A 26,320-nucleotide genomic window follows, 5' to 3' on the forward strand; every position below is an offset into this window, starting at 1 on the left:
GGCCTGTGGACTGAAGGATCCGGGTTTGATTCCGGTCAAGGGCACATACCTTGGTTGTGGGCACATCCCCGTGGGGAGTGTGCAAGAGGCAGATGATCGATGTTTCTGACTACCCGTTTCTCTCTGTAAAAAATCAATAAAACGTATTTTTTTTAATGAAATGGGAAGGTTACTCATGGCAGATGTTGAAGGAGGCAGTAGTGCGTGTCAGGCCTGGGAAGGGCAGGGGCATTGCTGAACCAGAAGCCACTGTCACTGCCATTATAATCACTGCTCCTGACAGTCAGGCTGAGCAGGGAAGGATGGAAGGGCTCAGGGAGCAGTACCGGGAAACCCCAGCACATTCCCCAGTCTCTGAGGAACAGGTCCAACCGGTGTTGGCACGGGCATCCCGGGTAGCACAGGGGAAGCTCAGGAGCCTGAGCACAGGGTGCAGGGTGCCGGCTTGGCGGCTGCCCCGTGTCTGGGAGGCTCCCCCAGGGTCCTCGCTGAGCCGGTCACTGCAGACGGCCCCGCCCGCCCTCCAGCCCCCTCGGTGCCCAGCAGGTGGCACCTCCACAGGACGCCGAGATGGAGATGCCTGTGGGGACCCTGTGCCACTTCTCCAAGGGCCTCCTGCTCTCAGGTAGGGACACGCGCCCCCAACGCCCAGGCGGGCCGCTGGGCCTCAGCCCAGGCCGTGGGGTTCCCCCTTGGGAGAAGGAAACGTTGTCAGGGAGGGTGAAAGGGGGAGGAGCAGAGTCACACCCCCATCACCATTTTATCTAGGGAATGTTCTAGAATATTAGGATCATGAGGGCAGGAATTTATCTGTGTGTTCCGTTCCCTGCTGCGAACCAGGGCCTAGATATCAAGGGAATTTTAGACTTACCGAGTATAATTGGCATTTTAGCAGAAATAATATATGTGCTTATAAGTATTGGTTAGATTAGGCATGTCAAAGGCAAAGGCTAACACGGGCCAAATAGACAAGGTTTAATATTTTATTGATTTTTTACAGAGAGGAAGGGATAGGGATAAAGAGCTAGAAACTTCGATGAGAGAGAAACATCAATCAGCCGCCTCCTGCACACCTGCCAATGGGGATGTGCCTGCAACCAATGTACATGCCCTTGACCGGGATCAAACCTGGGACCTTTCAGTCTGCAGACCAACGCTCTATCCACTGAGCCAAACCAGTTTCAGCCAAAGCTTCAATTTTCATAGAAACGTAGGTTTATTTCGATGGAGACATGCTGAATACAAAGGACTGAAATAAATGAGTCGTTGGTAACATAAAAGAATAGAACATTTTATTTTTTTATTTATTTTATTTTATTTATTTATTTATTTATTTTTTAATCAATCTTTATTGTTCATATTATTACAAAAGTTCCTCATTTCTTCCCCCCTCCACCAGGTTCCCACCCCACCCTCCGCCCCCTCCCCATCCCCCATTGTCCTCATCCATAGGTGCACAGTTTATGTTCAGTCTCTTCCTCCCTCCCTTTCCCCGATAGTAAATCCCTTTTCAGATAGTAAATCAGTTACTCAGCATTTTCTCATATCAATAATACCTCCACATGCCCAATGATACACTTCACACAAAAGACATTTCCAAATAGGTCAACCAGCCTCATCCAGGCCCCACCCAAGGCACTCACAGATCAACACCCCAGCCCTATACTAACTCAACACATCCAGATCTAAGCCTTCATCACTTGATTCAGCAGACCCTCAAGTTCCCGCAAAAGTTTCCAGCCATGTCTGAGAGGCAGCCGTGGGGCAGGGGCAGGCGAGGAGCGAGCTGTTCCAGGCCTGGATGCTCCGGGCCTGGCCTCTGTTGCTCTGGTTCGTTCCACAACCAGCTGCTCCAGGTCTGGTCACTGCTGCTAACTATTGTAGTTGCTCTGGACTTGGCTGCTGCTGCTCCGGGCCTGGCCGCACCCGACCCGGCTGCTCCGGGCCTGGCCGCTCCCAGCCTGGCCGCTCCCAGTCTGGCAGCCGCTGCTCCGGGCCTGGCTGCTCCCAGCCTGGCAGCTGCTGCTCCAGGCCTGGCCGCACCAGACCCGGCTGCTCCGGGCCTGGCCGCTCCCAGCCTGGCCGCTCCCAGCCTGGCAGCCACTGCTCCAGGCCTGGCCTCTCCCAGCCTGGCAGCCGCTGCTCCAGGCCTGGCCGCACCCGACCCGGCTGCTCTGGGCCCGGCTGCCCCGGGCCGGGCCTGGCCGCTCCTGGCCTGGATGCTCCGGGCTAGGCTACTGCTGTTCTGGACCTGGTTGCTCCCAACCCAGCTGCTCTGGGCCCAGCTACTCCGGGCCCAGCCACTCCGAGTCTGGGTATTCCTGGACTGGCCACCCTGGGCTTGGCCGCCTCCGCCTCAGGCCTGGCTGCCACTGCCCCAGGTCTGGCTGCTCCAGTGCTGGCTGTTGATGCTCTGGTTCTGGCTGCTGCTGCTCTGGGGTCTGGCCGTTGCTGCTCCGGGCCCAGCTGCCACTGCCTTGTACCTGGCCACTCTAGGCCTGGCCACCGCTGTTCCAACATTCTGTCCTTTTAAAAAAAAAAAAACAAAAAAAAAACAACGCATTTATGTTGCAATGTTGGCTGGTGAGTTGAGTTCTGACTTAGTCTTTGATTTTTCAAGATCTTCTTTGTATTCTTTCTTAAGTAATTTTACTATCTTTTGCTCTCACTTGATTTCTTCACATTGAGAACTTCTTTGGTTTCTTCCTCCTTGTCCTGGGAGCTCAGCAGGTTGGCCTGTGGCACCCCTTTGTTCTCCGCGGGCTCCTGCGCTGCTTCAGCCTGTTGCAGGGGGTCGGCGCCGCCCAGGAAGCAGCCCCTGGCCTTGGCTCCGTTGCCCGCGCTCAGTGGTCGAAGGCTCAGGGGCACCCCCGCCCTGGGGGCCCCATTGCCCAGCTCCTTGCTGGTGCCCGGCTGGCCGGTGTCCGGCAGGGGCTCCTGCTCCTTGTCGCATTCCTCCAGTCTGAAGCTTTTTTTCTCCTTCCCGCTAGGGGAGTCTAGGATCAGAGTCAACAGACTGTCCTCTGCGCGCAGTGTGCGCGACTCCGGGGGCTCCGCTTCTCGCAGCTCCCCCAGGATTCCACCTCACAGCCCCGTCTCCCCCTGCCTGAGCCTGGGTCCCCAGGGATTGGCCTAGAACTGGAGTTCAGAGCAGTCCGGACTGAGGCTCAGCGCCGCCGGAGGCTTTGTTTCTTCCCGCCAGGGCAATACAGCATCAGAGTCAACATTCTGTCCTCTGTAGGCATTGTGCGCGTCTACGCACAGTGTGTGCGACTCTGGAGGCTCCGCTTTTCGCCGCTCCCCTGGGATTCCACCTCACAGCCCCATCTCCCCCTGCCTGAGCCTGGGTCCCCAGGGTCTGGCCTAGGACTGGGGTTCAGAGCAGTTGAAACTGGGGGCGCTCCTGTTTCCTTCCCTCCAGGGCAATCCAGCATCAGAGTCAACATTCCTTCCCTTGTGCGCAGTGTGCGTGACTCCAGGGGCTCGGCCTTTCGCCGCTCTCCCAGGACTCCACCTCACAGCCCCGTCTCCCCCTGCCTGAGCCTGGGTCCCCAGGGATTGGCCTAGAACTGGAGTTCAGAGCAGTCCGGACTGAGGCTCAGCGCCGCCAGAGGCTTTGTTTCTTCCTGGGAGGGCAATACAGCATCAGAGTCAACATTCAGTCCTCTGCGCGCAATGTGCGTGCGACTCCGGGGGCCCTGCTTTTCACCGCTCCCTGGGATTCCGCCTCACAGCCCCGTCTCCCCCTGCCTGAGCCTGGGTCCCCAGGGTCTGGCCCATATCTGGGGCTCAGCGCTGCCGGTTTGGGGGTTCAGCCCAGGCTGGGGGTTTTATTTCCTTCCTGCTAGGGAACGCCAGGCAGCACCCAGCCCTCTCCTCCTCTCCGACTGCGTCCTCTCTGCGCCTGCGTGCGTGCGGGCATGCAGCATGTCTCCGTACCTTAGGCTTTTTCAGCTCCTCTGATTTTCCTTCTGGTTTTCTCTTTCCTTCTTGTTGTAAAATTTTCAGTCAGTCGACTACCTGTAGCTCTGGGCAAGGTCCACTCTACATTTTAGTTGTATTCCATTGAAATTGTTGTGTGCTGCTGCGGTTAGGTGTCTACCCGAGCAGCCATCTTAGATCATCCTCAAGAATAGAACATTTTAATAAAAATTAATATTTTTTCTTGAGCGTGAACATACCAGACACTGAATAACTGCACAAATTAATAAGCATAATGCAAATAAACCTATTTTTCTTGTTCTCCAAAAGCAAAATATTTCCTGTTGTGCACACCAAACAAGTCAGTCCAAGACTAATGATGTGGCAGTCGGCTGCTAAAATATTCGCTGCTGGTATTAGTGGAGAGAAATGGTGCACCTGCACATACGGTGCATAAGGGAAATGAATGCAACATGATTATAGTAATCAGCCATTATCGGATACTGTAGTTCATTATTAATAACTAGTGCCCCAGTGTATGAATTTGTGCACGTTGAAAGGAAATTAATTAGAATATTTTAATATCACTATTCACCCTTTCTTTATAAGTATCAACCAAATTCATGATCGATAATGACAGATCGAAACACACACGTGGGATTGGTGCCAGCAAGAGCTTTACATGTATTGCCAATGTGCGAGTCAACTTAGCCTTTTATAGATATAGAACAAACGTGTTTAATTAGACCTGCTTTCTGACGTAGCTAAATTTTTGCCAGCCCAGTGAAGCATTCCAACGTATGTTTCACGTAGTTGTCAGCAACACAGCAGTAAATATTAACACAAAGCAGGTTATCACTATAGATCACGCAGGGAGAACAAAGGGTAAAATATGTAACTGCAGCAGTGTTTGACTATATTCTGCACAGTGAGAAAACCTGAAGTCATTCTCAAGGCCCACCATTTCTTTCTTCTTTTCAGTCAGGTCAAGTTTCTAAGTTTTCTAAATCTCAGTTTTCTGGCTAATGGAAATAAAATAGGATTCCACTGAGTCTCCTATCTACCTACTCCAGGACTTCTGTGAGGATCAAATGAGATGAGGCACGGAAAAAAGCTTCACAGACATTTGGTTGAAGTGTAAAATGTTTTCTCCTATGTTCCTGGAACTCCAAGGAGGCTAGTCGCTAGGGAGAGAAATCCGGGTGTTGCCATGTGATGTCATTACCCAGCACCCACAGCGACTGTTTCCAAACTGGGCTATGTATGGGCTGCATTTCGCACCATGGGATCTCGGCAGCATTGGCTGTGATTTTATGGGTTGTTGCTCCAGGGTGGTGGCAGGGCCTGTGTCCCACTTGGGGAAAGCCAACTGTTGCTTTGTGAGTGCCAGATCCATGGTGCCATTTCTCTGTGCCCATCATAGCAGTTCCTGCATTGAGCATCTGCCCCCTGGTGGTCAGTGTGCGTCATAGCAACCAGTCGGAAGGTGGGAAGGACACAGCATATTAGCCTTTTATATAGATTATTTATAACAGGATATTGTAAAAATTAAGTTATGACATTTTTATTAAAACGTTTCTTACATACTGTTATATTGGCTTGGCTGCAAAAATGTTCATTGTGGGCCTCTTGCGGCCCACGGGCTGTGAGTTTGACATGCTTGGGTTAGATGAATGAAGTAATGAATTCAGAGACTCCCAGTGCTTAGAAGCAGGCCACACAGCATCTCAGGGCAGAAAACCTCCTGGACCAACAGGATGGCAAATCTGTGGCATCCACACCCACGTCTCCACTCCGGAACCCAGGGCAGACATTACTAATCAATTCCAGCACTGTTCCCAAAGAGCAATACTCAGAGAGAGAGAGAGCTCTTTCCCTCAGCGGAGGACTAACAGGGCAGAGAATGCTATGGTTCCTGCCCAACACACCTCCCATCTCAGGCCTCCCTGTCACTCCCTGCAGCCTCCGTCCTGGCCCTCTGGGCCCCCCAAGGCTCCTGGGCAGCCCTCCGCATCCAGAAGATCCCGGAGCGACCTCAAAAGGACCAGGACGTCCTCCTGTCTGTCCAGGGCATCCCAGACACCTTCCAGGACTTCATCTGGTACCGGGGGGAGGAGACGGACGGAGGCACAAGGCTGTTCACCTACATCCCGGACCTGCCGCGGCCCCAGAGGGATGGCAGCGCCATGGAGCAGCGTGACATCGTGGGCTTCCCCAATGGCTCCATGCTCCTGCGCGACGCCCAGCCCAGGGACAGCGGCACCTACCACGTGGAGGTCCACATCAACCCCGAGTGGACCATGCGGGCCAAGACGGAGGTCCAGGTGCCCGGTGAGCGCTGGGGGCTGGGGGCGGACGTGGGGAGGCTCCTGGGCCCGGTGCAAACACGTCCTCTATTTAACACACGTGGATGGAGCACTTCCTGCGAGCCAGGCTCTGAAGGCGTTTACTCCCCAAGGGCATGAGCTGACAAAGCATCTGTTGAAGGACAGACACAGAGACAGACCTGGCGAGGGGACCACCTCACTTACTCCTCACACGCGCTCATTCACGAAACATTTATTGAGCACCTAGGGTAGGGGTGTCGAACTCAATCAGAGAAGGGGCCAAAATCTAAAATCCAGCCTAAATCGCGGGCCGAATGGTTTACTGAACAGTCATAAACTGTCATTGTGATGGAAACGCAGCGGCGTGCAGTGATGACAGCGCGGTGCGGGCCACATTGCAAGGCCTGGCGGGACGGATTTGGCCCGGGGGCCTTGTGTTTGACACATGTAACCTAGGGTATGCCCGGTCCAGAGTGCAATCTTCATACTCACACAGCAAGTGTTTTTTTATGAATCCGCTCTGGACAAAGCACAAGAGACAAGGTACTGGACAGCAGCAGCGGCTGCCATTCTTGGGGCAGTTACTGTTGTAAACATGCCCTCGGGCAGGGGTGGACCATGTAGGGCCAGAGGGCTGTTAAGACCCCTGAAACCATTTGGTCCGGGCCCTGCCAAGGCACTAGGGATGAGTTAATTGTTTGACAAAATACAGCAGGCTATTTTTTTTCTAATGGGTGGATCTTTTATTCAATATATTTTTATTGGTTTCAAAGAGGAGATGCGAAAGAGAGAGAGATAAAAGCATCGATGATGAGAGAGAATCATTGATCGGCTGCCTCCTACACGCCCCCTACTGGGAGTCGAACCCAAAACCCAGGCAAATTGAACTGTGACCACCTGGTTCATAGGTCGAGGCTCAACCACTGAGCCGTGTGGAGGGCGCTGATTTTTCAGTGGATGATTTCTTACTGCCACACATGATGTTAGACATGTCCCAGTGGCCCTTGGGAGAAAAACGGTCCCCACCCTTGCCAGGCACTAGTGACATTTTGAACTGGTTGATTCTTTTTCTTTTTTTTAAATATATTTTATTGATTTTTTACAGAGAGGAAAGGAGAGAGATAGAGAGCTAGAAACGTCAATGAGAGAGAAACATCGACCAGCTGCCTCTTGCACACCCCCTACCGGGGACGTGCCCGCAACCAACGTACATGCCCTTGACCAGAATCGAACCTGGGACCTTTCAGTCTGCAGGCCGACGCTCTACCACTGAGCCAAACCGATTTCGGCTGAACTGGTTGATTCTTTACCGCAGGGGCTCTCCTGTGCCCTGTGGGCCACGGAGCACATCGCTGGCCTCTCCCCACCGGATGCCAGGAGAACCAAAATTGTCTCCAGACGTTGCCAGGTGTCCCCCGGGGGCAAAGTCACCCCAGTTGAGAATCACTGCCCTAGAGGAACTCATTTTTAGCTGTAAAAACCTCCAGGATATGTTATAGTCGCCCTAGCCTGTTTGGCTCAATGAATAGAGCGTCAGCCTACAGACTGAAGGGTCCTGGGTTCGATTCTGGTCAAGGGCACACGCCAGGGTTGTGGGCTCCATCCGCAGTAGGCGGTGTGCAGGAGGCAGCCGATTAATATTCTCATCATTGATGTTTCTATCTCTCTCTTCCTCTCCCTTCCTCTCTGAAATCAATAAAAATATATTTTTTAAATGTTATATGTCAATTATATTTCAAAGAAGCTGGGGGGGGGGGCCAATAATAAGCAGACTCGATCACTCATCATCTATGTCCCCAAAGTTACCTCTGTGAATTTCATAATGAATTCTAATATATCAGTTCACATGGTGGTCTCCCTAGGAGAGAAAGTCTTCAAAATGAGAGAAATAGAACATACTCATCTTTTTATCATCCAACATCTACCACCGTGTGTGGAACATAATACACTGAGTGGCCAGATTATTATGATCTCTGAATGCCAAAGAGCCGCATGTGGCTCAGAGAGCCGCAGTTTGCCGACCACAGACTTAGGCCACGTGAATGGAGAGTTCTGGTCAGCTTGCATCTGTACTGCTGCCCATCCTGATCCAATCAGCTGTGGCAAGGGCTGGGTCTCTACTGATTGGGGAATATGTTAATGAGGCCCAAGGCAGAACTGGGGTTGGGTTCAATCCCTCCGAAAAGCCTGTGAGTTACTATTTTTCCCAAAGTTCATTGCACCCGTATGCTCTTCTGGGAAGCCAGCCATGAGGAAAAGGTGTGTCTGGACTCTCCTCGGCCGGTTCATCAGAGAGATTCCAGAAGAGCTGACATGGGGAAGTGAGGAAGAGGTACAGCACAGGGGGAGAGCATGCCAGGCAGAGGGGACAGCATGGGCGGAGGCCGGACGACCAGCAGAGTGAGGAAGGGAGTTGGGGGGATGCCAGTGGGTTGGTGGGCTGGGCAGCAGGTGGCTCTGGATACTGTGGGAAGATGGGGCGATTAGTGAGAGGAGGGGGAAGGACAGGCGCTGGGAGTCTCCCTGAGCCAGAACACAGCCGGTCTTGCCCCACCTCCTGAGTCACTCAGGGAAGCCCCTGAGTTGTACGGGCTGTTCTGGGGATTGGGTAAGCTGGAAGGGGAAAAGTGGCTGGGACAGCTTCTGGAAAAGGAAACAGCTTTCTAGCCTCTGCCCAAACAGACCCCCTGGGCCTTGGATTGTACATCTGCAAAACGCGTCTAACTTAGCCATTCCCTGGGGATGGAGACTACTTCTGAACGTGCCCAAATACCAGGCAAGACTGGGCACAGGCTATCCGCTTCCCCCCGTGACAAGAATAAAGTTTAAAGTGGGTTTTGAACACTTTGAACAGATAAACTTCTAGGGAGATGGATGAAATATGCAAACATTTATTAATTTGAATATGAGAGAGAGAGAGAGAGAGAGAGAGAGAGAGAGAGAGGCTCTAGTCCATTTGGAAATGACAGTCTTGACCTGCTCAGAGCCTGACATAGCTCATCCCCACCATTCCAGGGCTCCGAGGACTCAGCCGTCTTTTAGAAGCCACACAGAGCGGCTATTAGCCCAGGCGGCCCAGTGTGATCGCTCACCGTGAGCCCTCAGGAAGGCCATTCACCTCTCTGTGCCTCCTCTGTCAATGGCATAGAGTCTGCTTTGTTGGAGAATTGAGGGGTGTGTGTGTGTGTGTGTGTGTGTGTGTGTGTGTGTGTGTGTAAACTCATTCAATCTTCACAACAACCCTATAAGGGAGGTATTCGTATTATCCCCATTTCTCAGATGGGAAAACTGAGGCACGGAAAGGTTGAGCAATCTGCCCACATTCAGCATAGCCAGTAGGAAGCAGGGACTCGAACCCCAGGATCCTGACCTCAGAGTCTATGAACTAAGCTGCCCAGAAAGGTCAGGACATAAGTGTCCAACTTGATACTAAAGGCTGGGGCCCTCGTAGTGGGTGTTAAAAGTCAGGTAGGCTTTGTCCCAAATCTGGCATGCTGAGTTTGAGAACCCTTCAAGTTGAGTCCCCTATAGTCCCCCCCCCCCCCCAAAGAGAGAAACATCGATGTGAGAGAGAAACATCAAACAAACATCGAACATCAATTGCCTTCCACACGTGCCCTGACAGGGAATCGAACCCACAGCCTTTCTGAGCCACAACCTTGCTGGCATGTTGGGTTCTCTGTGCAGCGGGAGAGAGAGCCCGGGGTGGGAAGCTGCAGTGACACATCGGTGCTCTATGATCGCTCTCCTCCTCCTCAGAAAAGTCCCCGGAGCTGCCCGTGACACGCCTGCCCATGAGCACGGAGGTCGTGGCTGCCATCCTCATCGGGTCCCTGGCCGCCGCGTCCCTCCTCGTCGGCAGCATTGCCTTTCTCCTGGTGACGAGAGGCAGGAGGGGCCAGAGGCACAGGTACAGGGCCCCGGGCCACTCTGCGTCCCTTCTGTCTCCTCCCCAACCCCCTCTCACCCCATCCCATTAACTGATTCTCCACAAGGAATCCTCTGGCTCCTACACAGTCTCACCAAAGCTTGGAACTCCTGAGGTGAGAGGCTCTTTCTGTCCGGTATTAGGCAGGATTCTGCTTTGCAGGGGACTATACCCCGAGGCTTCAACTGGCTTACGGAGAATTAGCAAGTGTTTTGGTCCTACATGAGCTTCAGGTACGGCTGGATCCAGGGACTCAACTTTGTCAGGAAACTCTCCATACATCTCTCAGCTCTGCTTTCCTCTGCGGGGCTTCATTCCCAGGCGTGATGAGAAAGGCCCCGGTGGCTCCAGGTTTATCCCCCCTCAGCTCAACGGCTGCAGAGGAAGGACCGGGCAGGTTCAGGGTGCGGGGCCGAAAGAGAAATATTAAGGAAATGGTGAGCAGGTGGATGGAGCAGAATTGCTCAGATAGTCTGCATAAATGTGACTTTGGGGGAACATTGCTCGTTGGCATAAGGTGGAGGCTGGGGAAACTGAGGAAGGGCTGTGTGGCAGGGGATTATGGGGGAAGAGACGTGGGCAGGGACAGGCCTCGTCCTGGCTCACTCAGAAGCAGGGACCATGGCTCTCTGGGGTCTGGAGGGCTTTCCGGCTCCCCTGAGCCTCTCTCCACCCCCCTGACATCATCACTGCACTAACCTTGGTTCCTCCCCTCACCCCCAGGATGGTGACCACAGAGAAACCGGAGCTGGGCCCCAACCACAACACTGGTAAGCCAGGGCCCCGTCTTGCTACCTGGGCATTCGTGCCTCCTTCCTCTTCTCCCCCAGCAACAACCCCCTTGCCTTCCCCTACTGGGGGCCTCCCAAACACCTGCCTCACCCGCCCTCTCTGGGGCCCCCAGACTCAGTTCACAGATTCTGAGGAAATCAGCTCCACCCAAACCTGTTTATCTCCTGCTCAGTGTCTGCCACTCTCTGTCCCCAGACACCACACTCACCAACAGCCTCAGCCCACCTCCGCTCCTTTTCCCACACCCCACTCCCAGCTCCTCGTTCTAACCGTGTCACTCTACTCAAAGGCCTCCATGGCTCCCCAGTGCCGGAGGATGAAGTCCGGGCTCCCCAACCTGCCTCTCAAGGACTCCCATACGCCAGCCCCCACTGGCTTTCCTGGCTTCACCTCTCACCTATGACATCCCCATCCTCAAACATACAAGCAGAACAGAACAAATATATACACATCCAGACTCAACAGACCCATTACAGTTCCTCACACACGGCAGGCTTGGGCTGACCCAGTGGCTCAGGTGGTTGGAGCATTGTCCAAAAGGCTGCAGGTTCGATTCCCGGTCAGACCACCTACCTAGGTTTTGGGTTCGATCCCTGGTCGCGATGATGCGTTTGGGAGGCAATCAATCAGTGGATGTTTCTGTCTCCCTCCCTTCCTCTCTTTAAAATCAATGTCACATGCCCGGCTGTGCGCTCAATCCCCAGTGTGGGGCGTGCAGGAGGCAGCCAATCAATGATTCTCTCTCATCAATGTTGTTTCTCTCTGAAATCAATTTAAAAAATTAAAAACAAAATAAAAATAAAATCAATATAGTATATCCTGGCGAGGGAGAAGGGGAAACAAACAAACAAACAAACAAACAAACAACAAACATGGCGGGTCTCTCACTGCTGGGCCTCTGCATGCACTCCTGTGGCCTGTGCATAGCTCTCACTTCTCTCCCAGTCTCAGATGGTCCCTCCTCCAGGAAGCCCTCCCCACAGCCCTCCAGGGCAGGTCTGTCCCCCCACTGGACTGCGAGCCCGGGCTGCCTTCGTCTCTGCTGGGCGGGGAGAGGGGTTCGCACCACTGTTGGGTGAATGAATGAATGGGTGCCGATAGCAGCCGAGTGGGCCTGTGGGCCACCTGTCAGCTGTCCCTCCCCTTGTCCTCTGCTCCAGGTGACGACAACATCTATGAGGCGGTGCGGTCCCCGGTCCTCCTGGCGTCCCCCCTCCATGGCCCGGGGTCCCTGGGCGCCGCCTCGGTGAGCCCCACCTCTCCCCCAGCCCGCTCCGCCCTGGGGCCTCCCCTCCACCGGCTGTGCTGCCCCTCCAGCATCCTTCTTCTTTAAAGGCCAGAGGAGCCCTGGCCGGTGTGGCTCAGTGGATAGAGCGTCGGCCTGCGGACTGAAGGGTCCCGGGTTCGATTCCGGTCAAGGGCACATGCCAGGATTGTGGGCTCAATTCCCAGTGGAGGGCATGCAGGATAAAGCCGATCAATGCTTCTCCCTCATCATTGATGTTTCTCTCTCTCGCTCCCTTCCTCTCTGAGACCGAGGGCCGTTTCCCTCTGGTCTCTACTTCCTGCCCAGAGCATAGAGTCCTTTTCCCCGCAGGGGGAGGCTCCAGAAAATAGGAACGAAATGAAGTAAGAGGAGAAAAACCTAAGAAGCTAAGACTGAAAACGTGGAGCCACGTGCTGACAAGGAGGCTGGGCGTTATTGGGGGATGGTCAGGCTGCGGGAGGCGGTGCCCTCTCACCCATTTCTCAGAGGAGAACACTGAGGCGCAGGGCGGGGCCCTGGGGAAGGGAAATGACACTACCGGGCAGAAAGGGGGGGGGGGAGGAAGTGGGAGGGGGGAGATGCCAGGCCTGGCTCACCTGTGTTCTTCCTTCACAGCCCCCGCCCCTGCAGCCCCCGCCCCTGCAGCCCCCGCCACTGCAGCCCCCACCCCTGCAGCCCCCGCCCCTGCAGCCCCCACCACCGCAGCCACCACAGCCGGAGGACCACCACTACCAGGTGCGAGGCGGGGAGGCAGGAGGGTGGGGGGACCCCGTGGAGCTGGTGCAGAGGGGTCAGGAAGACCCAGGGGCACACAGCAGTCAAGGCCCATCCCTCTGCCAGGGTCTCAATCCCTTCAGACCTCCCACCCCCACCCCCGTCTGCCCCTGGGTCTCTGTCTCCCTCTCTGTGCCTGAGTCTGTCTGCACATCCCCGGGTATGTCTCCCTACCCCCCCCTCTCCCTCCGTCCCTCCCTCCCTCCTTTTATCTTTCTCTCAACTCTCTATCTCCTCACACTTCTTGTTTCTCTGTGTCCTCTCATCCTTCTCTGAATCTTTCTCTCTCATTCATTCATCTATGTCGCCCCCTCCCTTGAAGGAAGACAGGCTGGTGCTAGTTCAGGGTCTTGAGCTTCTTATTGATAGGTTTGGAGCAGGTCAAACACTTTTTCTGGCTCTCCCAGTCCCTCGTGTCTCTAAGCCTCTTTCCGTCTCGGCTGCCATCCTCTATATGGATGTGTCTCCCCCTGTGTCTCCCAGTCTCTAGCTGGTTCTTCTGTCTTCCCCCGACTCTCACCCCAACAACAGTCCCTCTCTCTCTCTCTCTTTCCCCAGGAACTGCTGAATCCTGACCCTGCCCCTTACTGCCAGCTGGTGCCAACCCCCTGAAGGGTCCCAGCCAGGCCTCCCCAGGGACCGGGCAGGACCAGGCCGGTGCCCAGCGGGGACAGGAGACCTGCAGCGCCCCTCCTCTCGCCCACCCTCTGCGTGTGCCACCCGCCCATCACCTGGCCCTCCAGCAGCCTGGCCTAAGCCCTGAGCTGGGACAGGGGTCGGCAAACTCATTCGTCAACAGAGCCAAATATCAACAGTACAACGATTGGAATTTCTTTGGAGAGCCACATTTTTTAAACTTAAACTTCTTCTAACGCCACTTCTTCAACATAGACTCGCCCAGGCCGTGGTATTTTGTGGAGGAGCCACACTCAAGGGGCCAAAGAGCCGATTGTGGCTCGTGAGCCACAGTTTGCCGACCACTGAGCTGGGAAAAGCAGGCTCTTGCTTACTCCCCCCCCCCCCCCCCCCCGCTCCTCCACTGGGATATTTGGGGGTGAGGAGGGTGGTCTGGGGCATGCCTCCAGCCAGACCTCCCAGGCGCCCACTTGGGGGGACTCAGGCCTGTCAGCCAACAACACCCCCCCCACACACACACACTTCCTGGTTGCCCTCCCGGCCCCTTCCCCTGGGGGCAGGGCAACCCCCCAACACACACACACATGCAGGGAGGGCTGGCCTCCCAGGGCTGGGGCCCAGGGGACAGTCCTGGGCAGTGAGGAGGGCTGGCCTCCCAGGGCTGGGGCCCAGGGGACAGTCCTGGGCAGTGACGAGGGCTGGCCTCCCAGGGCTGGGGCCCAGGGGACAGTCCTGGGCAGTGACGAGGGCTGGCCTCCCAGGGCTGGGGCCCAGGGGACAGTCCTGGGCAGTGAGGAGGGCTGGCCTCCCAGGGCTGGGGCCCAGGGGACAGTCCTGGGCAGTGACGAGGGCTGCCTCAGCCCCGCCCTCGCAGGCGGGTCCCAGCCCTCTCTAACCTGCGGCCCTGGCCCTCTTCCGCCCGCTGCCCCCACCTTGGGTCTCACCAAATCCCTCAGGGCAGGACTGCCTTTTCTACCCCATCCCACCCCCACTCCCAAATGGGAGCCCCATCTCTGGCCCTTAGTTCACTCATTCATTCATTCAGCAATAAGCAGGCTGTGTGGCCATGCCCAGTTCTGGATCCTGCTGCTCTGGCAGGGAACAAAGGGGAGAAAATGCTCTCCTGGAGGGATGATCTGACAGGGGAGAGAGTCGGGGAAACTAAGAAACTAACGTAGCCCTAGCTGGTTTTGCTCAGTGGCTAGAGCATCCGTCTGCGGACTGAAGGGTCCAAGGTTCGATTCTGGTCAAGGGCACATGCCCGGGTTGCGGGCTCGATCCCCAGTCCCCATGGGGTGCATGCAGGAGGCAGCCGATTGATGATTCTCATCATTGATGTTTCTGTCTCTCTCCCTCTCTCTTCCTCTCTGAAATCAATAAAAATATATTAAAAGAAAAAAAGAAAAAAAGAAAGAAAAAGCCAGAGCACAACCTTCATCATTTCACTTGTCTGTCTGCTGACACCTTCTATCAGGGGTAGGAAATGATTAAGGAGCGGGATGGGGGGTAGGGAGGGAGGGGTATGCCTGGGGGAAAGACAGAGAGACAGGGTGGACAGAGGCTAAAGCAAAGGGAGTAAAAATAATAGGGAGTCTTGCCGTGGGGCCCTGGGGAAGCGGGGGAGGGGGTTTGCAAGGCGTCACACAGTGCAGCAAAACAATGCCGATCACCCACCTGACCCGTCTTGAAATGTGGACCAAGGAGTCTGGGACTCGCAGGAAAGCCGCCTGGCGCCATGAAGGCGAAGGCCCCCAGCGGGCAGTGGGCTGAGGCGGGGTCCCGAGGCCTCTCCAGTCCCCGAGGGCACACCATCACCCGCCCCGCCAGGAGGGGGAGCGTGAGCACCCGTGTTAGGACCCGAAAGACAGTGAACTGTGCCGGGCAGGGCGAAGCCAGAGGGAACTGGAGGAGGTCAGAGCGGTCCTGACAGTGCAAAGAACCATCTAGTAGCCGGTTCCTTCCGAAGTTTCCCTCGGGATGGCTGGTGTTGTGGGGCCAAACCCTGGGTTCAAAATAAGGCCACCAGAGGCTGATGATTGATTAAAAAAAGCAGGTAAGGATTTATTGAAAAACTGGCCAGGACATCCGCAAGAGCACCACATGCAGGTGGACTCCACATGACCGCACAGTTCCAGGGGTAGGCAGGCCTTTTAAAGGTCTAAACCACAAGAATTTTCCTTTGTTCTGAATTATAAATTCTAAATGCTGGGAACAGCCCACAGGGTCGTTCCCAGCCACATCCTGCTGGACACTGGAATGTGGCCCTATCTTGTGAAAGCAGATAGTACAGAAGCAGAGCTGAGCGGTTAATGTCTAAAGTAGGGGTGTCAAACTCAATCAGAGAAGGGGCCAAAATCTAAAATCCAGCCTAAATCTCGGGCCGAATGGTTTACTGAACAGTCATAAACTGTCATTGTGATGGAAACTCAGCAGAGTGCAGTGATGACAGCGCGGTTCGGGCCACATTGCAAGGCCTGGCGGGACGGATTTGGCCCGCGGGCCTTGTGTTTGACACATGTGGTCTAAAGGTTATCTACAGTTTCTATCCTTGAAGCCACTCAGTCAGTGGGATTCAATCTCCTGTAGTTCTAGTCCCAGGCACAGGAAAATTGCCTTAGCCTGCAGGTGGAGACCTGGAAGCTGAGGTAACTATCCTGTGTTTAATCAGGTGCAGGAGCCAGACTAGATGGGTTAAAATTCAAACAGCAGTTTTTACCCAAGTATGGTTGCTACCATATTTCAGCTGGCCCTCTCGCAGACACGCAGTTTTATCCGGTAAAGCAAGTGGTTAGAGGTCTTGGGGCCGAAATGATCTCAACCTATTCTCAAACTTTAAAAGGCTGTGGAATGCGAGTGCCTAGAAGGGCTGGGTGGGTCAGGTTGGGGTGCGAAGCGGAGCTGAGCTCGCGCCACGGCTAAACTAGGCGCCCGGGCAAGGCCCTTCGGCCCCGGCGCCGCACCCTGCAAGCGTGGGCGCAACCCTCCCACCCCGCGCTCTCTCCTCCCTCCCTTCGCGGGGGAGGGGGAAAGAGGGGGGGGCGCAGGGTCGAGGCTGCGGCGGTGGCGCGGCCCCCCCAGCGGCGTCGGGTGCGGGGGAAGGTCTCCCGCGGGGCCTGACACCCGGGGCGCCGGCGGCGGCAGCGACGCGAGCCGGGCCGGGCCCTTCCCGGGACGCCCCAGCGGCGGCGGGCGGGCCCGGGCCGGCGTCGCGGGGGGTTCCCCCCTCCGCGTCCGCCTCCCGGGACGCGCGCGCCGGTCTTCCCCCGCCGGGACCGCACCGGCCGGCACCTAGCAGCCGCCTTGGAACCAGTGCGGACCAGGGCGACCCGACTGTTTAGTTAAAACAAAGCGTTGCCAAGGCCGGGGCGGGGCCGTCACTCGGTGGCGCAGGTGCCCTCGCTGTGAACTCGGGGAGGACAGACACCGCCGCGGGGCAGGAGGGCAAAAGCTCGCTCGGTCTCGGTTTTCAGTGCGAACACAGACCGTGAGAGCGGGGCCTCAAGACCCTCACAATCCGCCGCCTCCGTTTGGGTAGCCCATCCCCGTGGAGGGTGGCCTGTGGGGCCCGGTTCCGGTCCGTCTCCAGGGAAACGGGGCGCGGCCGGACGTGCCGGCGCCCCGACGCACGTCACGCAACACACCTGAGCAACCTGCGGCTCAGCCATTTGCTTCTCCGTCGGGGTTTGGCGGACCGCAGCCGCTCCTCGCTCTGAAAGGCAGCCCTCACTCACAGGTTGGTCTCCCTCTCGCTGCCTCGCTTCCTCCCGGGAGGGGAACGGAGTCCGAGGGGAGGAAGAGGAGGGAGACCGCGCCTCCTCCCCGCGAGCGCCGCCCGGGCCTTCGGGCCTTCGGGCCGCGGACCGGGCCGGGGAAGCGGGGAGGATGGCGGCGGGCGCGGCCCCTTTCCCAGGGGCTGGAGGGCCGCTCCCTCTTTCTTTTCCCCGAAAATCCCGGTGGACCAGCACTCCCGGAAAACGGCGGGCCGCGAGGACATGGGGTCCGTTAGGGAGGCGGGGTGCACCAGGTGCCTCCTCCCCACCCCCTAACTGGGATGTGCCCTTGACAAACTTAACAAAAGAGGCTTCTTGCCAAAACAGCCCCACCCCGAATTCTTTATGTGATAAATAGACCTGCCACAGTGTGTTAAACCCATTGCAATCGACACTTAACACGCTACTTAAAGGAGATCTTGCTCCTGTCATCTTCACTTAAACTATTTCTCCTTTGGAAAGCCCATGATGAATGGAAATGTCGGGGAAGCAAACCATGATCCTCCTCAACCAGACAACCCTGGAATTCGGAATCAGTGGCATGAAGATGTTACTCAGGGTTTTCGAGAAGAGCTTGTTCACGAACTGTAAGATGTGTGCATGTCGTAGTCATGAAGAGTTACCATGTAAGTGTGCTTCTAATCTGCCAGGCACTTAACCACGGAGGAATGTTATTGATTTTTCTCTCCCTGGCTCTTGTTGCTAAAATGCTTCTGCGCGTGTGGCTCTCTTGCTTCTTAGTTTCTGCTTCTCAAGTTTCTCGTCGTCTTTGTTAGGAGTATCTCAGCTTTAACTATTCTGCCTAGTGACAGTAGTAAATATATTAGTTAGAAATTACACATGTTATTGTTACTGCTTTTACAAAATTCGTAATTTCAAAAGAAAGCCTAGGTCTCCCCTCATTAGAATGTGGCAAGAATTTTTTGTTATCCCTGAGCTTTTGTTATGTTGACAAGTTAAATCTGGTAGGATGTGTTTCTGATCCTCCAATAGTATATATGTCAATAACTTGTGGAATAGTTCGCACTATTTGTTGGAAAGTTTATATATTTCAGGTACTCTGCCTCATAAACACTGTCTTATTGAAAGAGTGCTTGTCAGGATAAAGAGGGGAAAGGCAGGTGGAGTGAGAAAATGGAATGCACGCAGTATCAAAGAGATAGAGGCTTGCCAGGACCGGTTTGGCTCAGTGGATAGAGCCTCGGCCTGCGGACTGAAAGGTCCCAGGTTTGATTCTGGTAAAGGGCATGTACCTTGGTTGCAGGCACATCCCCAGTGGGAGGTGTGCAAGAGGCAGTTGGTCGATGTTTCTCTCTCATCGACGTTTCTAGACCTCTCTGATTATAGAACTTACACTTCAACACACAGCATTTTCATTTTTGGAGAAAACAGTCTTTGATAGTCTTTTCTCCACTTAATAGAGAGATTTCGTTCATTCCACCCACATTTTTACTTAATGAACAGAGATAATTACTTGAGGTTGATCATCTGACTTGCTGTTATTTATTTATTTTTACCAACTCAAGTATTCATCTAAACTTCCACTTATTTCTTCCTCTGCTGGATCTTCAAGTACTATTTTTTTAAACTTTTTTTAAAAATATATTTTATTGATTTTTTTACAGAGAGGAAGGGAGAGAGATAGAGAGCTAGAAACGTCGATGAGAGAGAAACATCGACCAGCTGCCTCTTCCACACCCCCCACCGGGGATGTGCCCACAACCAACTTACATGCCCTTGACCGGAATCGAACCTGGGACCCCTCAGTCTGCAGACCGACGCTCTACCACTGAGCCAGACCGGTTTCTGCATTTTTAAAAAATATATATTTTATTGATTATTCACAGAGAGGAAGGGAAAGGAATAGAGAGCCAGAAACATCAATGAGAGAGAAACATCAACCAGCTGCCTCCTGCACACCTCCCACTGGGGATGTGCCCGCAACCAATGTCCTTGACCAGAATCGAACCTGGGACCTTTCAGTCCGCAGGCCGACACTCTATCCACTGAGCTGAACCAGTTTTGGCCTTCAAGTACTATTAAACTGAACATGAGATGGCCAAATGATAAAATTAGTAGCTTGAAATCATATTTGTCAATTAGGAATACTAGTGCCAAGCATTTTATAGGAAATGACCTGAGAGTAAAAGACTTTAGCAGAATTATGATCCATTTCTGCCCCGTCCACCTCAAGTTTTTTATATTTAAGATTTCATAGTGATGATTTACTGACCGGAGTAAATTTGGGAGAGTAGAAGGATCTGAAGGCTATTGATAATTGATAATGTACCAAAGGTCAGCTTTCCTCACTTCATTTATGCAAATTGTACAATATAATTTGTTTGTTCCAAATTACAGTCATAGAGAGGGCCAGAGAGTATTTTTATGGAGTCATTTTATTCTGATCAGGAAAACCTTTTGTTTACCACAAAAGGACAGTTTCATCTTGGTCAGTATTTTATATTAGATACATTCCACCCCTTCCCTTTATTTTATTTTTAAATGTTGTTTAATTGATTTTAGAGAGGAAGAGAGAGAAAGAGAAACATCGTGATGAGAGAGAATCAGTGATTGGTTGCCTCCTACACACCCCACACAGATCAAGTCCAAAACCCCAGCATGTGCCTGACGGGGAATCACACCATGTTCCTCTGGTGCACAGGTCAGCGCTCACCGACTGTGCCACACTCACCAGGGTCACCCCTCACTTTGGCATTTTATTTCATGTGAACATTGTACAAAAATGAGGGGAAGATTTAAAGTGCAGTATATTTCTGTGATGAGTTCAAAAAGCTTTTGTGATATAACAGTGTTGGGATTCTCTGTTCTTAGTGTTCAAGCCATATTTCCTGTTCCGGATCCTGCTGCTTTAGAAGACCCACGGATGGAAAACACAATTGCATATGCCCGGAGAGAGGAAGGGGACGCGTATGAATCTGCAAATAGTCGCGTGAGCACCTGTTCTTTTTCTATAGAAAGTCAGAAATGGTGCTGTGTTTATTCCTCTTTGTAATGTATACTTCAGAGGATACCTTCAGCTATCCTCTTATTCTCACTGTGCATAGTCAAGATAAAGTAATTTTCTTACGGTGTACATCATCAAGACTTTTACATGTTTCCTCTCAGTAATACAGTCCACTCATGTGGCACTTTATCTGGATTCTTCTGTCAACTTAGGAAGTGATTGAGCTGTTTCCAGCTCTGTGCTTTTTCACTAGAATATGGCGAATCAGCTGCTTAGTCGAGTAGTATTGCAGTTTCTGAATCGGTTGAACTTTCCTCTCTAAATTGGCACTTCTTAAAATACGTAGCGTAGTCTTTGCATGTGCTGTCAATTGCCAGAACATTCTTTGTAAACCGACTTGGAGAGGTCATACTTATTTTAGAGATTCATAGTGAAGCTGCTTTTCACATGATCATTCCAGAATGAGCTCATGTTTGGAATGATCCACAAAAGTAGATTAGGTTTTTCCCACTTTTGGTTTCTGCCCACTAAGTGCAGCTAAAAATCTCTTCTTAATTCGTGTTTTCTGTTACTAAATGATAATTCTTTTTCCCTCATCTCTATTTTATTTCCAAAATTTATAAAGGAGGAATACGAACACCTGCTATCTGAGAAGATCAATAGAATCCGGGAAGAAGAAGAAGAAAGACGAATGACAAGGCTACGGATACTAAACAGGCTACCAAATGCTGCAGGTATGGTGCCAGTTTCCATGAATCCAGGGCCTAACATGGGGCAACCATACCAGGAATGACTTCTAGTAAGTGCTTTCTGTTATATTGATATTTGATTTGGAGAAAATTTGGTAATAAATGATTTCTCAGCAAAGTCATTAATTTGCATAAGTTTATGCAGCTATTCCTGTTTTCTTTGCATTTTTTGCCTGTGCAAAGAAAATTTATTCTCTGGTAAAAACAGTAGCTTAGCAGCACATTTAAGATTTCTTTTTTTAAAATTTTTTTTTATAAATGAACATTTAAACTCTGTGTTTTTTTATTTTGTTGTTTTATATTTTATTCATTTTTTTACACAAAGGAAGGGAGAGTTAGAGAAATGGAGAGTTAGAAACATCGATGAGAGAAAAACATCGACCAGCTGCCTCCTGCACACTTTCTACTGGGAATGTGCCCGCAACCAAGGTACATGCCCTTGACCGGAATCGAACCCGGGACCTTTCAGTTCCCAAGCCGACGCTCTATCCGTTGAGCCAAACCAGTCTCGGCACATTTAAGATTTCTGAGCATGGTTCGTAGAGACTGGAGAAGGAGGACTCTTTTTTTAAAAATAAAACAAACAAAAAAAAAAACTTTTATTTATTTTTTAAAATATATTTTATTGATTTTTTACAGAGAGGAAGAGAGAGAGATAGAGAGTTAGAAACATCAATGAGAGAGAATCATCGATCAGCTGTCTTCTGCACACCCCCTACTGGGGACGCGCCTACAACCAAGGTACATGCCCTTGACCGGAATCCAACCCGGGACCATTCAGTCCGCAGGCCGACGCTCTATCCACTGAGCCAAACCGGTCTTGGCTGAAGGAGGACTCTTAGCATCTCATTGCTCCTATTGCAAACTCTAACCTATTGCCTGCGGACCACCTGTCAGCTGTCCCTCCCCTTGCCCTGTGTTCCGGTGGGGACATCTATGAGACGGTGCGGTCTCCGGTCCTCGTGGTGTCACTGCTCTGTGGCCCGGGGTCCATGGGTGCCGCCTCGGTGAGCCCCACCTCTCACCCAGCCCGCTCCGCCCTGGCGCCTCCCCTCCACTGGCTGTGCTGCCCTCCAGCATCCTCCTTGTTCAAAGGCCAGAGGAGCCCTGGCTGGTGTGGCTCAGTGGATAGCGCGTCGGCCTGCGCACTGAAGGGTCCCGGGTTCAATTCCAGTCAAGGGCACACACCAGGACTGTGGGCTTGATCCCCATTTAGGGACGTGCAGGAGGCAGCTGATCAGTGATTCTCCCTCATCATTGATGTTTCTCTCTCCCTCTCCTTTCCTCTCTGAAATCAATAAAGATATGTTTTTAAAAATAGTAAAGGCCAGAGGAAAGGCGGCTGGAGGGAAGCAGCGCCAAGGCCGCTGTGTCTGGGCCCAGAGGCTCCGCTTCCCTCTGGTCCCTGCTTCCTGCCCGGAGCATAGAGTCCCTTTCCCCTCAGGGGGAGGCTCCAGAAAATAGGAACGAAATGGAGTAAGAGGAGAAAAACCTAAGAAGCTAAGACTGAAAACGTGGAGCCACGCGCTGGCGGGGAGGCTGGCGTTATTGGGGGACGGTCAGGCTGCGGGAGGCGGTGCCCTCTCACCCATTTCTCAGAGGAGAACACTGAGGCGCAGGGCGGGGCATGGGGACCGGGAATGACACCACCGGGCTGAGGGGGGAGGTGCCGGGCCTGGCTCACCTGTGTTCTTCCTTCACAGCCCCCGGCCCTGGAGCCCCAGGCCCTGGAGCCCCCGGCCCTGCAGCCAGCGCCTGAGGACCAGCACTACCAGGTGCGAGGCGGGAAGGCAGGCGGGTGGGGGGACCCCGAGGAGCCAGTGCACAGGGGTCAGGAAGCCGCTGGGAGGGGCTGCCCTCACTCAGGGTCCAAGGCTGTGAGTTCCCCAGGAGGAAACCAGCCCAGAGAGGGAAGGGCTGGCCCAGGGGAGCACAGCAGTCAAGCCCATCCCTCCGCCCGGGCCTCAACCCTTCAGACCCCCCCAACCCCGACCCCCACCCCCGTCTGCCCCTGGTCTCTGTCTCTTTCTCTGTCCTTCCGAGTCTGTCTGCTGATCTCTGTGTATGTCTCCCTACCCACTTCTCTCTCTTTCTTTCTCCCTCACCCTTTCCATTTTCCTCTCCCTCTCCCTCTCTCTCTCCTCCCTCTTTTTTTTTTTTTTTTTTAAATACATTTTATTGATTTTTTACAGAGAGGAAGAGAGAGGGATAGAAAGTTAGAAACAACAATGAGAGAGAAACATCGATCAGCTGCCTCCTGCACACCCCTCTCTGGCGATGTGCCCGCAACCAATGTACAGGCCCTTGACCAGAATCAAGCCCAGGACCTTTCAGTTCGCAGATCTATCTACTGAGCCAAACCAGTTTCGGCTCCCTCCCTCCTTTTATCTTTCCCTAACTATCTCCTGGCACCTCTTGTATCTCTGTGTCTTCTCATCCTTCTCTATATCTGTCATTCCTTCACCTCTTTTTCTCCATCTGCCCCTTTTTCTGGCTCTCCTGGTCCCTCCGTGTCTTTAAGCCTCTTTCCGTCTCGGCTGCCATCCTCTGTGTGGGTGTGTCTCCCGCTGTGTCTCCCAGTCTCTAGCTGGTTCTTCTGTCTTCCCCCGACTCTCACCCCAACAACAGTCCGTCTCTCTCTCTTTCCCCAGGACCTGCTGAACCCCGCCCCTGCCCCTTACTGCCAGCTGGTGCCAACCCCCTGGAGAGTCCCCGCCAGGCCTCCCCAGGGACCAGGCAGGACCAGGCCGGTGCCCAGCGGGGACAGGAAACCTGCAGCGCCCCTCCTCTTGCTCACCCTCTGCATGTGCCACCCGCCCATCACCTAGCCCTCCAGCAGCCTGGCCTAAGCCCTGGGCTGGGAAAAGCAGACTCCTCCCCTCCCCCTTCCTTCACTGGCTTATAATTCACTCATTTATTCACTCATTCATTCATTTATTCAGCAATAAACAGTCTGTGTGGCCATGCACAGGTCTAGATCTTGCATCTTTGGCAAGAAACAAAGGGGAGAAAATGCTCTCCTGGAGGGATGCTCTGACAGGGGAGAGAGTGGGGAAACTAAGAAATTAACGTAGCCCTAGCTGGTTTGGCTCAGTGGAGAGAGCATCGGTCTGCAGACTGAAGGGCCCCAGGTTCAATTCCAGTCAAGGGCACATACCTGGGTTTTTGGCTCGATCCCCAGTGGGGGGCGTGCAGGAGGCAGCCGATCAATGATTCTCATCACTGATGTTTCTCTCCCTCTCCATTCCTCTCTGAAATCAGTAAAAATATATTTTAAAAAGAAAGAAAGAAGAAAAAGGCAGAGGGCAGCCTTCAATCTCAGGTCCTTGCATGGACCAGGCACTGTGGCCGGTGCTGCTATACTCCCATTGGCCGAAGCTGGGCTGTTCCTGCAGCCCTGGGGCGGGACATAGACCAGCTTCACGTGATCAGAGGGACTGAGCGTGGGGAGGGGCTCCCCAGCGGAAAGCCAGAGGCTATTGCCCAGGAACTGCAGTGGGTGGTGGGCACGCAAAGCCACCAGATGTGGCCTCCCTCTGCATGGAGTGGGGAAGGGGGGAGGGAAATCGGGGCGGCCCGGGATGGAGGCTGCGGTGGTAGCCGGCCATGGGCGGCGGCCAGTCCGTGAGGGAGGCATTGTGGACCAGATGTGTTATGCCCAGATGTCCTGATCCCCAAAGACCACCAGGGAGCCGAGTCCGATGCAAAAGCAAGGAGCCTTTTTATTTCGAACCAGTCCGAGCTCAGCCCCACATACACCGACGCAGCGGTGGGGGAGAGAGCGGGCTTCTACGGAACAAAGGATTTATGGGGCCTGGGAATAGGTGGTGAGGTCACTGCTTTGGCTGACCCCCATTGGTTGGGTGAGGGCTACGGTCCAGTTAGACAGTGACATAGTTATACCAAATGGAGGACTCAGAAATATTAAGGAAATGGTGAGCAGGTGGATGGAGCAGAATTGCTCAGATAGTCTGCATAAATGGTGACTTTGGGGGAACATTGCTCGTTGGCATAAGGTGGAGGCTGAGGAAACTGAGGAAGGGCTGTGTGGCAGGGGATTATGGGGCAGGGACAGGCCTCGTCCTGGCTCACTCAGAAGCAGGGACCATGGCTCTCTGGGGTCTGGAGGGCTTTCCGGCTCCCCTGGGCCTCTCTCCACCCTCCCCCCATTCCCTACATCGCTGCGCTAACCTTGGTTCCTCCCCTCACCCCAGGATGGTGACCACAGAGAAACCGGAGCTGGGCCCCAGCCACAACACTGGTAAGCCAGGCCCCGTCTTGCTACCTGGGCATTCGTGCCTCCTTCCTCTTCCCCCCAGCAACAACCCCCTTGCCTTCCCCTACTGGGGGCTTCCCAAACATCTGCCTCACCCGCCCTCTCTGGGGCCCCCAGACTCAGCCCCCAGATTCTGAGGGCATCGGCTCCACCCAAACCTGTGTGTCTCCTCTGCCACTCCCTGTCCCCAGGCACCACACCCACCCACCCACCAACAGCCAAACCGAAACCCACCTCCGCTTTTCCCACACCCCACACCCAGCTCCTCGCCTCCCCACCAGCCCTCACTCCTGGCAGCATCCTCCTCTGACCACGTCACTCTACTCAAAGGCCTCCATGGCTCCCCAGTGCCGGAGGATGAAGTCCGGGCTCCCCACCCTGCCTCTCAAGGACTCCCGTACACCAGCCCCCACTGGCTTCCTAGCTTCACCTCTCACCTGTGACATCACCATCCTCAAACAAACAAGCAGAACAGAACAAATATATACACATCCAGACTCAACAGACCTGTTCCAGTTCCTCACACATGGCAGGCTTGGGCTGACCCAGGGGCTCAGGTGGTTGGAGCGTTGTCCTACACACCAAAAGGCTGCAGGTTCGATTCCCAGTCAGGCCACCTACCTAGGTTTTGGGTTTGATCCTTGGTCAGGATGTGTATGGGAGGCAATCAATGGATGTTTCTGTCTCCCTCCCTTCCTCTCTTTAAAATCAATGTAACATGCCCAGTTGTGAGCTCAATCCCCAATGTGGGGCGTGCAGGAGGCAGCCAATCAATGATTCTCTCATCATTGATGTTTCTCTCCTCTCTTCCTCTCTGAAATCAGTAAAATATATTTTTTAAAATAAATAAGTGAAAGTTTGTATCTCCTTTATTTAGTAGATATGATCTCTATTTTATCCTTTCAGGTCGTTGGA

The 26,320-nt window shown here is 53.6% G+C and overlaps 1 protein-coding gene across 6 annotated transcripts; it reads left to right on the forward strand.

Annotated features, from left to right (window-relative positions):
* Positions 1-425: 425 nt before the first annotated feature.
* Positions 426-24,287, forward strand: CEACAM19 (CEA cell adhesion molecule 19). 6 transcript variants are annotated; one of them, XM_045578202.1, is made up of 7 exons: positions 427-625; positions 5,884-6,252; positions 10,008-10,158; positions 10,900-10,946; positions 12,129-12,214; positions 12,881-12,970; positions 13,568-13,638. In XM_045578202.1, exons 1-7 carry the CDS (start codon positions 571-573, stop codon positions 13,619-13,621), a joined length of 852 nt encoding a protein of 283 aa, XP_045434158.1. In that variant the 5' UTR covers positions 427-570; the 3' UTR covers positions 13,622-13,638. The 6 variants fall into 6 exon arrangements, with proteins under 6 accessions (XP_045434154.1, XP_045434156.1, XP_045434158.1 ...); XM_045578198.1 differs by lacking the exons at positions 12,881-12,970; positions 13,568-13,638 and adding an exon at positions 23,781-23,972 and having other exon boundaries at positions 426-625; XM_045578199.1 differs by lacking the exons at positions 12,881-12,970; positions 13,568-13,638 and adding an exon at positions 23,781-23,972 and having other exon boundaries at positions 10,900-10,947; positions 12,133-12,214.
* The last annotated feature ends 2,033 nt before the right edge of the window (positions 24,288-26,320 follow it).

Source organism: Pipistrellus kuhlii, unplaced genomic scaffold (assembly GCF_014108245.1).
Source record: "Pipistrellus kuhlii isolate mPipKuh1 unplaced genomic scaffold, mPipKuh1.p scaffold_m20_p_90, whole genome shotgun sequence".
NCBI lineage: Eukaryota > Metazoa > Chordata > Mammalia > Chiroptera > Vespertilionidae > Pipistrellus > Pipistrellus kuhlii.

Bases quoted from the DNA above. Each gene is read 5' to 3' on its own strand.
- CEACAM19 (XM_045578198.1), top strand. From the start codon at position 571: ATGGAGATGCCTGTGGGGACCCTGTGCCACTTCTCCAAGGGCCTCCTG. The intron at 10,159-10,899 runs GTACAGGGCCCC...CCTCACCCCCAG, and splicing joins AGGAGGGGCCAGAGGCACAG to GATGGTGACCACAGAGAAAC. The intron at 12,215-23,780 runs GTGAGCCCCACC...CTCTTTCCCCAG, and splicing joins GGTCCCTGGGCGCCGCCTCG to GACCTGCTGAACCCCGCCCC.